This window comes from Mandrillus leucophaeus, unplaced genomic scaffold (genome assembly GCF_000951045.1).
Source record: "Mandrillus leucophaeus isolate KB7577 unplaced genomic scaffold, Mleu.le_1.0 Scaffold255, whole genome shotgun sequence".
NCBI classification, from domain to species: Eukaryota; Metazoa; Chordata; class Mammalia; order Primates; family Cercopithecidae; genus Mandrillus; species Mandrillus leucophaeus.
Window position 1 is genome coordinate 2,277,209 of NW_012102643.1, and position 1,182 is coordinate 2,278,390.

Consider the following 1,182-nt stretch of genomic DNA (forward strand, 5'->3'; position numbering starts at 1 on the left):
TTTTTTAGACAGCCTTGCTCTGTCACCCAGGCTGGAGTGCAGTGGCGCGATCTCGGCTCACTGCAACCTCCGCCTCCCAGGTTCATGCGATTCTCGAGTGTGGATATGAGTAACACCTAGTTCCCAACCTCTAGACAGTCCGCTGGGGCTGGTCTTTGTTACTCCCCCAAGCTCTGCTCCCATGCCCTGCCCCTCGGGGGCCCCTCCTCAAAGAGACCGAGAATAACGTTCCATTTCATTCCTGTCTCTGCAGGTGGGACTGCTTCTCCAGGCCTGTCCCTTGGCCTCTGTAGTCCTATAGAGCCAGTGGTGGTGGCCTCTGGTGGAACAGGCCCACTGAGCCAGAAAGCTGAGCAGGTGGCACCTGCTGCCCAGGCCTGGGGCCCAGCCCTGGCAATGCCACAAGCCAGGGGCTGCCCTGGGGGGACTAGCTGGGAGACACTACGGAAGGAATACAGCCGAAACTGCCACAAATTCCCGCATGTGAGGCAGCCGGAGAGCTTGGGCTGGGACAGTGGCTACTCCAGAAGCAGAGCCCCCGACCTAGGTGGCCCCAGCAGGCCTAGGCCCCTGATGCTGTGTGGGCTATCACCAAGGGTTCTACCGGTACTCTCTGAGGCAGTGGGGAAGGAGGCCAGCTCCCAGCCTGACATCTGCATCCTCACCCTCGCTATGATGATCGCTGGCATCCCCACCGTGCCCGTCCCAGGCGTTCGGGAAGAGGACCTGATCTGGGCTGCTCAAGCTTTCATGATGGCCCATCCGGAGCCAGAGGGTGCTGTGGAGGGGGCGCGGTGGGAGCAGGCGCATGCCCACACAGCCTCTGGGAAGATGCCGCTAGTGAGATCTAAGAGGGGCCAGCCTTCTGGCTCCTGCTTGTAGATGGATGAAATAGCACCAGATACGTAGGGTGGCTTCTCTGTATGGTTCTTGGGCAGACAGGGTTGGGAGGAGGGCCTATGGCAGGGATGGGGATAGAGCTGGTGGTTGAGCCATTCTGACAAATTCCAGTCCTTCATCAGGGACTTCCAGACCCTAAAGTTTCTCCAGATACCACTAAGACAGGAGATAGGTTTTGTCAGGTATATACAGTGGAAATTATGTGAGGTAGGGGCCCCTGCTTGGAGAGTTGAGGCTGCTTTTATGTTTTGAAGCCTTGATCAGATTTTTTTTTTTTTTTTT

General features: G+C 57.4%; 2 protein-coding genes across 2 annotated transcripts in view; both read left to right on the forward strand.

Moving 5' to 3' along the window:
• NEURL2 (neuralized E3 ubiquitin protein ligase 2) overlaps positions 1-1,182 on the forward strand; it is a 34,409-nt gene that overhangs the window by 3,982 nt on the left and 29,245 nt on the right. The window lies entirely within an intron of this gene.
• SPATA25 (spermatogenesis associated 25) lies at positions 258-908 on the forward strand. Its single transcript, XM_011983783.1, has one exon. It carries the CDS (start codon positions 397-399, stop codon positions 880-882), a length of 486 nt encoding a protein of 161 aa, XP_011839173.1. The 5' UTR covers positions 258-396; the 3' UTR covers positions 883-908.